This window comes from Benincasa hispida, chromosome 9 (genome assembly GCF_009727055.1).
Source record: "Benincasa hispida cultivar B227 chromosome 9, ASM972705v1, whole genome shotgun sequence".
Classification (NCBI taxonomy): Eukaryota; Viridiplantae; Streptophyta; class Magnoliopsida; order Cucurbitales; family Cucurbitaceae; genus Benincasa; species Benincasa hispida.
This window is the reverse complement of record NC_052357.1, coordinates 22009832-22023159: the sequence shown is the minus strand read 5'-3', so window position 1 is coordinate 22023159 and position 13328 is coordinate 22009832. Positions and strand designations below refer to the sequence as shown.

The window sequence follows — 13328 nt, the reverse complement described above, 5'->3', positions numbered from 1 at the left end:
TGTTGTGGTCTACACCATTAAATATGTCGTTCAAGGCACGAGAATTTCCCAACGAAGCTTCATCTTCTTCTGTGGATCACTGGGATTCTGGCTTCTAGATTTCTTTTCCATTATCAGTTTTGATGGTAGGATGAGACCACCCAGTTACAATAGCCTTCCAAGATTTGTTGTCAATTGACTTAAAAAAGGTAGTAATTTAAGTTTTCCAATATGAAAAGTTTGTTCCATCTATAATCGGAGGACGAGTGGTAGAGCCACCTTCTTTGATCCATCCCTGATCGAAACACCTGAGGTAAAGGTGACCTACTTTGATACCCATTAAAAAAGCGATAGGATGTCTCCCAACTCGAAATACGGATGTTAAATGGAAAGTACCGACAAGCACTATAACAACAAAAATACTAACAACAAGTAAACAAGTAAAGACACACGAAGTTGGTAATCCAGTTAAGTGATAATCCACCTACGCCTGAGGGGCAGTGTGCTCAAGAAAGATAATTCACTAATATTAAAGAGTTAAACAGTTTACAACGTAGTACTTATTTGTAAGACACGATCATTACAATGACTCACGTAGAGCTCAACTCATTAACCATAGGCTCCCCCTAGATGTGAGACTCATTCTCAAGTGTACTTACGCCTCCAAGTTTGATAATATTAGTTTTAGATGCTTTGGCTTCTGATAGTGTGTGAGACTCCTCTCACTGAGATATCTTCCCCTTAATCAGTGAACTCCCTTCACTGATGAATCTTAGGATCCCCTTAACATGGACAACTTCTTCTCCGAAGTTGAGTTTTAGACTCCCCCTAAGACCATGATTTACTTCAAAGTGTTGTACTTCAACATATGAAGAACTTGCACAGTGGAATAGTGAACAATAAACAAGAACAAACGTTGCATAGCAATGATCGTAGAACAGACACGTCTTACTTGATTAACAAAAGCGACAACCCTATATGTTCGTCATAAATCTCCTTAAACAATCGAATCCAAGAAATTAAACAAATTCCCATTTGGAAAAGATAAGCGACAACTCAATAAAGGAAAATTTTGGACAAAAATTACAGTAGAATATTTCCAAATAAAAAAAATATTCGGCAGAAAAGTACACTGTTATCTGAAACAAATGTTAGGACTTTATTTGAGATAACTGCAGAAACCATTATCTTACAAAATTATAAAGTCAACTAATCAAATCTCCTAACCTTTAGTATTTTTTAATGAATTTTTTTATGCTTCCGCCTCTTCTGTTGAACGCTTTTGAAGATTTAGATTTTTCGTAGCATAACATAAAATTAAAAAGTAGTAACTTTGTTGGCGAGTAGATTTGATTTGTTTTTCACTGTTTTTCTAAGTTAGATAAAGTATTAAAATAGAAGAAGAAAAACCGAGGGATAAGAGAAAAATTCGAGTATCGAAACTATAAAAACTAAGATATGTTATTGTTTTTATTTAATGTTTTAGCTAATTAAACTCTATTTTCTTAAAAAACTAATTTAACTCTAAATTAGTAAAGTGTATACAAATAATAATTTGAAAATATATTTCTAATTAATCACAAAATAATACGAAAAAACTATACTTTTACCTTTTTTTTTTCATGAACAAATAGTAAAGCAAATATAATTTTGGTCATATACTTAGAATTTTATTTAATTTTAAACAATGTAATTTTTATCTTTGGTGCTTTTAATAAATCATCTCAAAATATAAATTGAAAGAAGGGATAACTACACACATATGGGCCAAGTTTGGACCCATTACACAAGTATTCAATAGTTTCTAAGTTTACAAATATGTGTGGTTCCATTTATATATATGTATGAAAGGATCTTCCACAGAATAATTACACACTTGCTCTTCATGCAATTTGATTATTTATATACAAAATTTGATTATTTATTTTTAATAATTTATATATTAAAATATCTACAGTGACATGATTTTTTTTTTTTTTTTTTTTTGTCAAATGCAGTGAATATCGAAAACTTGGATGACTTTTAACATTCTTTATTTGATAATCCTGTCGAAATAATATAAAAAAATAAATGAAAATGTTGGCAAATACAAAAAAGAATTTTCCTTCTATGATAAAAGGATTGTGCTTGAATTTCTGAAATTAAATTAATTTGTGTAAAAATTAATCTAAAGATCACGAATAAAAAAATAAACTTATGTTAAAGGAGTCTGAACAAATCTCACATTGGTTAGGAAAGAGAGTGATCATGAGAATATAAGTGAGAACAATTAAGTTAAAAAATACTTTTGGTCCTAAACTTCTATGAAAGTAACAATTTAGTCCCTAAATTTTAGTTTGTAACAATTTAATCTATGAACTTTCAATTTTATAATAATCCAGTCTCTAAATTTTAGTATGTAACAATTTAATCCTTTTACTTTTAAATTGATACAATTTAGTCCCTTATGTAAACAAATTTATCAAAATTAGATGTCAATTTTTATTATTTTATGATGTAAACTTTGTATTTTGTAAAAAATATCGAGTCTCTAATTAGTTTATCGATTTATTTAGGCAAGAAATCCCATTAAATCTTAACAATAATTTCTATAATATGGACTAAATTGTTACAAATCTTAAAGTACAAGGACCATTATTAGCAAAGTTTAGGGACTAAATTGTTACAAACCAAAGTTCATGGACTAAATTGTTACTTTTATGAAATTTTAGGGACGGGCTTTTTAACCGGACAATTATCTCTCCATTGGTATGATGGTATTAGAGCCAGTCGTTAGGGATTTTCGTAATTCCGCATTTGTTCACTAACAATGTGTTAGTTACGTCCACGAGGTAGAAGGAAAACAATATTATTGGAGATAATGTTATACATAATAAATAATCTGCCCAATACAATTCAGATTAGAATTCAAATGCAATGGATAAATTTAATTTACCTAGAGCTTGATGTATTACCCTAAAAGTTTTATCAAAATTCCTGGCATAGTGTTTGTACTATCAATCTTGAAATTAGAGTTTTAATTCTTCCATCTCACGTATTGTCAAAAAAGGAAAACTTCCTATATTTAATATAACGTGTAGATAATTTTAATATTATATCAACGTTCTAACATAGTATTTCAGTTATTGTTATTCAACTGATGAAACAAAAACACAAAGTGGAGAGGGAAATTAACATTGGCGATGAAAGTGGGTGGTCAAAAAATGTAGAAGCTGCAAAGGCGAACCGAAAACTAACAGCAACGAACCAGAAATTTGGTATTTGGCAGGTAAAATTAATCCCTAACTTACAAATTGGGAGTGTTTCTAAAATAATTAAAATCACTTTTTGATAATTTCAAAATCACTCTTATATCTACTTTAAAATATTTGAAACTAATTTTGATGATATGAAAATGATATTGAAAAATATAATATAAAATTATTTTTAAATTACTAAATACGTGTTTTGAAGTGATTTCACACCACAAAATTGATTTTAATAACTACAAATTCACTCTAAACATTGAGAAATAAAAATGTTGTGTTGATATAAATGGCTATGTTTATTTAGTGTCAAAGGAATAATGTAACGATCTGAATTCAGGAGGGGTACATGAATGAACCGATATCACATCTGAATGAGAGAGATCCTGACGACATGAAAATATGGTTAAGAAAGGTTTAAAAGAATTGAAAGTTACTATCTATACCAACAAAGTGCACATTCCTTTTCGGTGGCTCAATTATAAGAACGAATCTGAATCCTGAACCTGGAATGTTATAAATAATGTTGTTTGTTTTATTGTCTTGTGCTGCAAAGGGATTTTGATCTATTTATTTGTTTATGCATGATATTAATTCATAAAATCATAATTCAAGTTCCTAAGCCTTTCCTTTTACACATATATATATATATTAGAAATTCGAGTTAGGTTGGTCAATCTGAATTTTTAAAAGTATAATCTGAACCCAACCCAATTTGAAAAACAAAATTAAAAAAATTCAACCCAATTCAACTTATACAATTTGGATAGAGTAGTTTAGGTTGTTCGGGTTGTCAGACCATTTGAACACCCCTAATTTTAATACATAAAAATATATTTTCGATTTGCTTGATGAAAAAATTGATAGGACAAACTAACTTCTCTATTCTTGCCTTCATTCTATCTTCACAATGATATATGACTATGCTTTTAATTTTCGCTGAAATGACTTTATAACTATAAAAGTGTTATTTTTACTTAAATATCTAAAATCTTTTTTGTTTGCCATCAATGTGTAACTATATTTTCAATATACGAACACGATGTTATAAGCATTATCTATTGACCTAAAAAATAGAAAATCATGTTGAATATGAACTTTGTTGTAAATAATGAAAATAAACATGTGAATTGAAATAGTAGAAAAAGAAGGGAATTAAATAGACAATAAATAAACTTCATTAATAATTTCTTTTAAAGGCTAAAAGATTTAAATTTTCACATTCATCTTGCTTGAACTAATGAAGGAAACAAATTTGTCAATTGAGCTATTGTTTATAGGTCCAATGAGATAATATTAATCTGGCTTTCGAGTCTAATATTTAATGCTAATTGATTTTTTCATCGAACCAAATTTAATTTATGATGTGAAATAAGCCAAGTTTAATTTAGAGTGGATTCGATACTCTGATTGATAATTCAAAAGATTTTGAAAACAAGTGACATAATAAAAAGTAAAGTTGTATTGACGTTTTCGTTAATATGCATTTGATATCAAATTTAGAATTAAAATATTAAAACATATCAATTTCATTTTTCACCTTTTCACTTTGTTGAAATTTTAATTTTAAATAATCTACTAAATTCATTCCATCCAATGAATTTAAAATAGAAAAAAATATATAAATAATGGACAAAAGATACAACTTTCTCCAAGAGTCTCGATCACGTCTTCGTTATAATAAAAATACAGCGATTAGATTATCTATCGCTTATTCAGTTACTTTATATATTATGAAAATATTTTAAAAAATCATTTCAAATAGTAAAATTGTTGAAAATATTTATAAGATATAGTAAAATTTTAGAATTATCAATAATAGATGTTGATAGATACTGATAGATAATGATAAAAGTTTATAGGTATCTATCGATATCTATTATTGATAGTTATAAAATTTTTCTATATTTTGTAAATATTTTGGTTCATTTTTCTATATTTAAAAACAACTCAAATTTTATTTTATTTTTTTTCTTTTGAAGAGGACAAATAGCAAGAACATTGGTGAGTGGTAAATATAAGAGACAAAAATTTCGATTATGTGGTTTTACCTTACTAGATTAAGATCTACATGGTCATATAGACTTTTTTTTTACTACTATTTGGTGATCAATATTTTCTAAAAAAGAATTTCACCTAACTTCTTGATGCACTTTTAGATCTATTTCTAGTGTAAGAACCATTTTGGAGATATTTGATCGAATTATAGAGATTAAATTTTATACTTTACTCTAAATAATAGAGAACTAATTTATGATTTAACCAAAATTTTCACAAATTTTTTTAACGGCAATCAAAATATCATGTGGATAATGAAGTACTTACTAGTACATATGTTGTGGATGACTAACTTTTTTAAAAAATACTTAGGTACTTTCTGGACCCATCTTTGTCATCCTATCTCAATATACAATCCTTGTGTCAATTTTTAAAAAAATATATATTTTGTCAATTTTTTTCATTGAAGGAGATGTTGGAAATCAGTATATCATGAACTTAACGAGTATTGCTCTCACTTTTAATGGTAAATGTTAGGGGTTGTTTGGGGCGCTGAGTTAAGATAAAATGTTTGGAGTTTATATATCTATGAAGTTCATATGTTTGTGTTTGGTGTGTAAAGTTATTTGTTCTGAGTTTATAGAGAGTTGAGTTCATATGTCTAAATTATTTGATGCAGTTTTTTGGACTATAATAATATGTTTTTGTAAACTTTTTATTCAATAATCCTACGCCTATCTTTGTTTCAATAATATATGGATTGCAATTTTTCTCTTTTAATTTTTAAAACTTTTCTTTCTTTCTTTCTTGAGTAATGAGTAACAATTAACCCTTTACATTTATTGCTTTCATGGTTAAATAAAATTAGAAACCAAAGAGAAATCAAAACTTTTTATTCATAATTTTTCTCCATGAATTTCATTATTCATCTTCTTCTTTTTTTCTTTTTCTTCCTATTGTTGCTCTATATTTTTATTTTGTCATGAATTCTTTTTAGTTAAATCTACCCCATCATCTTAGCAGCCAATGGAATGTCACCACATTTCTTCAACAATTTCACTTTCAATTCCTCTTAATTTGGAGGATTATCAAAGAATGAATATCTATAATTTACTAATTTTTGCTAGAAAATATTCAATAATGAAAAACATTTTCATTTTATGGTTTTTTTTTGTTATATATTACTACTTTTCAACTACATACATACTTTTTGTCTAAATATTCTTAATATCCATTTGATATGTGAATTCAATTAAATAAAAATATTTTGTTTACAAATTTTCACGTATAAATATTGCACTTAGTGTAGACAAAATATTATTTTTTAATATAATCAACAATCCTACAACATACTTTAATAGTCATCAGTCATATAATAGTTGGAAGTGGTTGTCGAAGTTGATTATCAAATATAATTTTCACTGGAGTTTGTAGTCGGAGGTGGTTGCCAGAGCCTGAAGTTGGTCGCATGAAGGTGGTATTGGAGTTAGTCGTCAAAGTTTGTCACCGGAGGTGGTTTTCGAAGTCTGGAGTTGGTTGAGCGAAAGTTGTCTTCGAAGTTGATCATTGAAGATGAATTTTTTCGAAGTTTGTAGTTGGAGGTGACTGTCGAAATCCGAAGTTAGTTGCATGAAGGTAGTATTAGAGTTGGTTGTCGGAGTTTGTCGTCGGAGGTGGTTGTTAAAGCCCCGAGTTGGTCATCGGAGTTGCTCGCTCAAAAGTGGTCATCGAAGGTGATTTTCATCGGAGTTTGTAGTCGGAGGTGGTTGTCGAATCCTTGAAGGTAGTTATCGGAGTTGGTCATCGGAGTTTGTTGTCAAAGTCTGAAATTTTTCGTCGAAGTTGGTAGGGCGAAGGTGGTCGGAGTTGAGTCACTGGAGGTTGTTGTCAGAGGTTGAAATGGGTTGTTGGAGTTGGTCGCACAAAGGTATCGAAGTCCAAAGTTAGTCGCTGGAGTTTGTCAATGGAGGTGATTATCAAAGCCCGGAGTTGATCCTGAAGTTTTCATCAGAAGTGGTTGTTGGAGTTCGAATTTTATCGTTGGAGTTGTCATTAGAGGTGGTTGTTAGAGCCTAGAGTTGGTATTCGTAGTTTTCATCAGAGGTGGTTATCAGAGTCCGAAGTTAGTTTTCAAAGTGTAACAGTGACTGATGGATGGACCCAATACAAACATGGCAAGAATAAAGAATTGGGATAAGTTGGGGTGAGTTAGTAAAATATATCCTCTCAACTCCACCAACATTTAAAAATTGGTGGACCAAACAATGAGTTATATATTATACCAACTCAACTCAACTCATGTTAGAAAGCTAAACATCTCCTCGTCATTGGACATATTTTCCATTGGTCACCCGACTTTTCTTACTCCACCGGCATTAGCGGTTCGGTGCTAATTTTGACAACTGGGCCGCCGTCAAGTTGTGGGGAATAGCCACTCGAACCTTCCTCAAATTTCACCGCCGATGGACCATGTGATTGATGGGACATCGCTCTTCCTTAAACTTTCACGGGTAGATTTTTACCATTTTTTTCCTGGTTAAAAAACGTCCTTAAGTAAATTAATTTATAAAGTTATTAACAATTTAATTTAGATACTTTTAAATTTATTAATAATTTAGTCTTAATTAATGTATTTTATAATTCATAAAATATAATCTGAAAATTAATGTATTTTATAATTCATAAAATATAATCTGAAATTTCTTACTTACTTATATTGATAAACTGACGTGGAATCAAGTTTAATTATAAACTAGATAGAAAACTAAGTTGTTAGGTAATAATAGGGTTTAAGTCGATGATTGCATCTTAAGATGAAGTTTTGTATAATGTAATTGATATATAAATTGAACAAAGCATATTGAACTAGTTGACAAAACAAAGAAATGGTACGCAATTTAATAATGTATAAGGGATCTAAATATTTATTGTTTAATAAAGAATCATTGTTAAAAAAATTGTATGCATGGTAAAATATTGCGTGGACATTTTATTGAAATACATAAACTATAAATGAATATAATATTCAAAATTACAAAACAAAATCCTTAACTAAATCCAATTAGATCAAGAAAATTATAATAATATAATTGATCATATGATGTTAAAGTTAAGCTATGTCGTCGTCTTTTTTTATAGTTTTATTTTCTTGGCTACAATAGAGATCTTGAAGTAAGTCAAAGTCACTTATCCATTTATCTTGAGACTTTAGCTCAAAATAATTTTCATAAAAATCCTCTTCTTTGAACCATTCTAGATTTGATAAATCATGCATACTTTGAGTCGAGGGCAATTCATCAACTTCGTATTCTTCTTTAAGATAAGGATGCTTGAGTAACATATTAGCCGTCCATCTCTGTTCAAACTTTTGATCGATACATTTTGAAAGAAAATCTCTTCCTTCTCTTGATAATTCATCTGGAATGTCTGCTGGTAGATCCATTTGATTCACAACCTTTTTTGCTAGTTGTCCCAGAGTTTTACAATCACTCCATACTTGCTTTCCAGAAACCATTTCAATTAAAATACAACCTAAAGACCAGATATCGAGTGAAGTGTTAATCATACCAAAAAGAATGGATTCTGGTGACATATATTTTGGTGTTCCTCTAAATCTCGGTTTAGCATTGGTGGATATCACCACTTCCTCAAACTCATCGCATTTCTTGGAAAGCCCAAAGTCAGCTATCTTTAACTTCATCTTGCCAGTATCATCGGGGAACACAAGAATATTATCTGGTTTGATATCGCCATGTACATACCCTCGCTCATGAATACAACAAAGACCTCTTAAAATCATTCTAAGATACTCTTTGACCTCAACCTCTGGCAATTTCTCCCGTCGCCTAATCAAATCAGTTAGACTACCTCCGGTAGCATACTCCAGTGCAAGGTTGTAAGTAACAGTATCTAGAGAGTCTCCTTCAAAACAGATACCACTCCCAACGCGTTGAATAATTTCAGGACATCCATTAAAATTGAGCAAAATAGTTTCTTCTATCATGAGTGAATAAGAATATTCTATCGAGACTACTTTAAGAGCAACAAAATCAAGAGGTGCACTAGTTGGCACTGCTAAGAACACTATGCCATGAGAACCTTTACCCAAAACCTTCACTCGATTCCAATTAGACATCTCCAAAATCGAGAAGTAATTTCTCCCTTCCTTTTATTATAGAATAACGTCTACAAAATGATCAAAACCAAAAGGAAAAAAAAAATGATCAACAAATCTGGAAATTAAAGAAAGCGATGAGAAAATATAATGTATGGGTTATAAGTGTTTATACCTTCAACTGAGTGCTTCACCAGATTCGCCGACAGAAAGAAAAAGAAAAAAGCGATTACGATAGAGAAAAATAATGATTGAGAAAGAATAGCCACCAAAATTTTTAATTCAAATGAATATGAATATTAGAGAAAGGCGTAAGGTTATTTTTATAGTAGAGAGAATCAATTTCCTACTAGGAAAATAAATTTAAACATTTTAATTTTTCATATAATTTTTCTAAATTAAAAAGGAAAATTTATCATATCCCTTTCCCTTTTGATTTTGGATAATGTATTTCAATTTCAATAAAGAAAATTCCGACAATTTCGATTTAAAGTTGTTCAAAGTTAAAATAATTAAAATATTAGAACTGGTTTTTTTTTTTTTTTTTTTTATATATATATTGGAAAAAAGAAAACAATATATTAATATTTTATTTTTCGATTAATTTTATCGAAATTAAATTCTAACAAAAAAAATTTTGGGCTAATTCGAAAATATGAAATTAAAATTATGTAAAAAATTTAATGTATACAATATTAAGTTCCTTTTTAATAACATTTGGCCAAACATCCTCATAATATTGAGTCGCTTCTAGTAGATAAGTAATAACTTATAAGATTAATTATTGAATACATATTGTCACGTGATTAAGAGTGAATTAAAATTTTTTTTAGTACTCTCGTAGTATCTATTATATCTATATATTCAAATCATGCCATTTTTTGTTCATAAAGAATTACTTAGAGAGTGTTTGATGTGTAAGTTGAGTTATTCAGTCTTTAAAAATTAGAGTGTATTTTGTTTAACTTTTTCGGTGTTTAATTTTTAAATAAATCATTTTGTAAAAAAAAAGAGTGTTTGGTAAATATTTAAAATAGTTTCTGAAACACTTTCAAATTACATTTAAAATAGTTTAGATCAAAAGATTTTAAATAAAAATATTTGTTTAATATAATTTTGTTCGCTAATCGATCCAAACATGCCCTTAATTAGTGTGGAGTTAAATAGTTTGAGTTTGGAGAACATATCTGTTTAGTCAAGATTTAAGAAATTTTGTGTTTAGGTGCAGAGTTGAAATCCTGAAATTTTTATGCCGACTTTCTTTTATATATAATAAAAAATTTATTTCAAATTCTCCTATTATTATTATTATTTTTGCATCTTTCCATTTTCAATTTTGCTCCAATTTGATCTGAAATTAAATATGAATGATTTTTTCACTCACCAAAACATTATATATACACATGTATTTATTATAGTTTTATTTAATTTCCTACCTTTTTTTTTAATTATGCATGAAATAGAATAACTTAATAAATAATATTTGTTTGGATGCATGAAATTAACTCATTGTTGGCCATGTGTATATATTGTGAACACGTAGTAGTAGTAACAATAATAATAATAATAACAATAACAACAACAACAACAACAATAACAATAATAATAACAACCCATAAAAAATGCATATTTTTTAAGTAAGAAAAAACTATACCCTATATCTATAACTTGATACAACTCAACTCTGCACTCAAAATACAGATTTTTTAAACCAACTTAGCACTATAAATACAGACAATTATTATCAACTCAACTTAACTCTACATGGCACAGTTATTACCCACAAATAATTAGTATTGACTCAACTCAATCAAACTTTATGTGCCAAACACACCATTAGTGAAAAAAATCAATGATAAATATGTAAACCTTGAAATTTAAGGACCACATGAAAATAAAACTCAAAACTCAATGGTAAAAATATAATATTTTGAAACCTATATCGCTCAATTGAAAAATCTGCTTTTAATTTTTAAAATTTGAAGTTAATGTCTACTTGGACCATCTACTAAACATCGTTGGTTGTGTTTACTTGAAAATGATTCGGGAGATGTGAAGATGGATGAACTCACCTACACGACATGACATTGTGAAAAAAAAACTATCCTTTATGGGAAAACATCATTTCAAACAGTTCATCTTCGTTGTGAAATATAGCTCCTCACTGCCAAAGAAGCTCTAATCTTTCCTTGCTGCCAAAGTTTTATCCCGCTATAAAAAATCATCCCTAATCGTTCACCACCACTTAAATACCAACTAACCAAGATACTTCTAATTTGAAATTTTGATAATGGTTACAACCAAATATAGTCATCCTTGATTCCCAGTAATTTTATTCCCAGACATATAATTCTCCGACATCCTTAAGCATCGAGAAAACCTTAATCCAAATGGTCCCTAAAAGACACATTTAATTTTGATAATATTTTTCATGATAAGAATTAAATTGTTACAAATTTCAAAAAATATATATATATATATAGAGTAAATTGTTCCTTATTGAAGTTTAGAGACTAAATTGTAAAATTTTTGAATCTACATGAACTATACTGTAACAACTAAAGTTCATAGATTAAATTGTTATTTTTATAGAAGTATAAAAGACTACTTCTTCTCGTTTTTATTTATTTTTTATCTTTTTAATTTTTTAATTTTTACCATTTTTCTTATTGTTATTAAACTAAAATATATAAGTAAGTCCTCAAGGTTTGCATCTACAATAATATCGTGTTTTGACTCTTTTCAATTTAGCATCTTATAGGTGGCACTTGATTTTAATTTGAACTATAGAATGAGTCTTAAAATCAATGGATCACTAATTAAACTTGAGAAATCATTAAAATAAAGCCAGTAGAGAGTTTACGTAATTCTATTCAAACTCTAAAAAACTAAACTTAATTAGTTATTAGAAAGCATTTAAAACAATCACAACCAATACCAAAAGAAATAGTTTTAATGAGCCATCTTGCGTTGTAGGCTGTTTTGCGTGAGGTTGGGTGATGGAAGGTCTTTGTGTGGGTGGTCTTTGTGGGCTTGGGAGGTCTTGGTGCTTGAGGGCTATCTTGTGTTGTAGGAATAGATTCAAGCATCTAATTCGTTTGATGGTGGGTGATGGAAGGTCTTGTTTTATTTGGTGGGATCCTTGGTTGTCAGGGGGTGCGATTATGAATTCATATGGGCCTATGGTGGTCTATGATGCAGAGAGTAGTATGGAGGCGCGATTGTCAGAGTTTATGGATGGTGAGGGTGGTTGGAGGTGGCCCACAGTGTCATGGGAGTTGTTTAAGATCTGGGGTCTTATTCAGGCAATGGGGCTTAGGGTGAGGGGGGAGGATTATTGGGTTTGGGTGCCAGGTGCTAGTGGTCGATTTTCTATTGCTAGTGCGTGGGAAAATTTGCGCCCTCGTCGTCCTAGGGTGTCTTGGACAGGTCTTTTGTGGTTTGGGGGTAGTATTTCGCGTCATTTCTTCTGTGCGTAGTTAGCTGTGAGGGACAGGTTGGGTACACGGGATTGGTTGAAGAGTTGGGGTGTGTTGTCAAAGGGGGTGTCTTCTGTGCGGGGGAGGTGTGGAGTCGCGGGATCATCTATTTTTTGAGTGTGGGTTTGGAAGAGAGGTATGGTTAGGTGTGTTGCGTCAGTTGGGTTTGTCTCATCAGGTGGGGGGTTGGGTTGTTGAGTTGTCTTGGGTGTGTCAAGTGGGGTCGAGTAAGGGGGTGCGTAGTAAGCTATTCTATGTCTTATGGTGTGCTTCCATCTACTACATTTGGCAGGAGTGTAATTGGCAGCTTCATGGGGGTAATTCGAGGACGGTGTCTGCTTTGTTTTACATTATGGTCTCTACGGTTCATGCTAGTACTGCTTCCTGGCGGGTTGATCTTCTTGGTCTTATATAATGTGTTTACAGATATTTTTCCTCTTTTGTTCTTTTCGTTGTTCTTTGTTTTGCTGTTGGCCCCAAGTTGTGGGGTTTTGTTTCCTTTTTTTTTTTTTG

At 30.1% G+C, this 13328-nt stretch overlaps 1 protein-coding gene across 1 annotated transcript; it reads right to left on the bottom strand.

The window, feature by feature from the left end:
- Nucleotides 1–8331: 8331 nt before the first annotated feature.
- LOC120084617 (mitogen-activated protein kinase kinase kinase 17-like) lies at nt 8332–9357 on the bottom strand. Its single transcript, XM_039040424.1, has one exon. It carries the CDS (start codon nt 9355–9357, stop codon nt 8332–8334), a length of 1026 nt encoding a protein of 341 aa, XP_038896352.1.
- Between the last annotated feature and the right edge of the window lie 3971 nt (nt 9358–13328).

Bases quoted from the DNA above. Each gene is read 5' to 3' on its own strand.
- LOC120084617 (XM_039040424.1), bottom strand. From the start codon at position 9,357: ATGTCTAATTGGAATCGAGTGAAGGTTTTGGGTAAAGGTTCTCATGGC.